This window comes from Perkinsus marinus, assembly GCF_000006405.1.
Source record: "Perkinsus marinus ATCC 50983 genomic scaffold scf_1104296964812, whole genome shotgun sequence".
NCBI classification, from domain to species: Eukaryota; Perkinsozoa; order Perkinsida; family Perkinsidae; genus Perkinsus; species Perkinsus marinus.
In genome coordinates, this window is record NW_003204560.1 from 1 (window position 1) to 1,142 (window position 1,142).

General features: G+C 44.9%; 1 protein-coding gene across 1 annotated transcript; it reads right to left on the reverse strand.

The window, feature by feature from the left end:
- Nucleotides 1–32: 32 nt before the first annotated feature.
- Nucleotides 33–687, reverse strand: Pmar_PMAR002819 (conserved hypothetical protein; the record flags this gene model as incomplete). Its single annotated transcript, XM_002769853.1, has 1 exon — nt 33–687. A coding segment is annotated over one exon (655 nt), but the record flags the coding sequence as incomplete, so codon positions are not given.
- Nucleotides 688–1,142: the final 455 nt, after the last annotated feature.

Below are 1,142 nucleotides of genomic sequence, written 5' to 3' on the forward strand. Positions count from 1 at the left end.
CGGCTTCGGCTTGACGTATCTTCCCAACATACCACCCGATAGGAATACCACGCAGGCGCACAAGAAGACGATTGTGATGAAGAGGAAAGCAACAAAGAAGGAGCACTCTTGCACAAGGATGGGGGAGACGATACCACCAATAATACTACCAACATTGATGGTAGCATAGAAATAGGTGTAATACCTCGTGATAAGGTCCTTATGGTGCTCAGGGTGAAACTGCTGAGCCCCCATGATGTTCACACAACTCTTGATACCACCAGCACCGAGTGCGATAAGGAAAAGTAGTGCCACATCAATCATCCATTGTTCAGAGATAGACTCGATTGCTGATAGCGTCAGTAGAACCAACCCACATGCATAGATCAGCGAAAATATGACGATCGTGACGTATAGACCGAGGATGGTATCGGACAAGGCGGCCGACACTAGGGGGGTCAAATAAATGATCGAATTGAAAATAGAAATATAAGAGTTGGCTCCGCTATCATCCATACCAGCAAACTCCTTCAAGAAGGTCTGCAAGTTGGGCGTGAGACCATAGTATGCTAATCGTTCACAAAGCTCCTGGCCCAAGATGAAGATGACAGACTTCAAGAAGGGATGCTCATAGTACGAGTAAGTATTCCCAGAGGCATCAGTCCATGACAGAGGCTTGCTGCTTTGTTCTGACGAAAACCGAGGCATCCAACGAGGAACCGAGAAACTTAAAAAACCAAGTAAGATGAATTTTCTATCCACACCAAGTATCCCTACAGCTCTAGCGTTGACCCGTTGTGCCGACGCTGTTGACTAACTTCACATTGGACGCTAGCAACAACACCATACACATAGTCAAATCTAAATCCTTACTCTCAAAGTTGGGACTTCCACCAACCCGAATTACAACGCACATGTTTTATACAATTCAACGCAAGGCTCAAGAATGAAAAGCAAGGTTGTAAATTCCACATTTGCCGACTAGATACATGTCTATCCTAGCTAGCAAACAAAGAATTCAAACATTAAAATAACATCGCGCGCGCCATCCTGATCGATACGAAACAAGCTAGTCTATAGAGTAGCAAGATACTACACCAGCGTTGTAATATATGATCGCTTTCCTCAGTTGGCCCTAGGAGTTTTCTCACTAACTAGGGGAG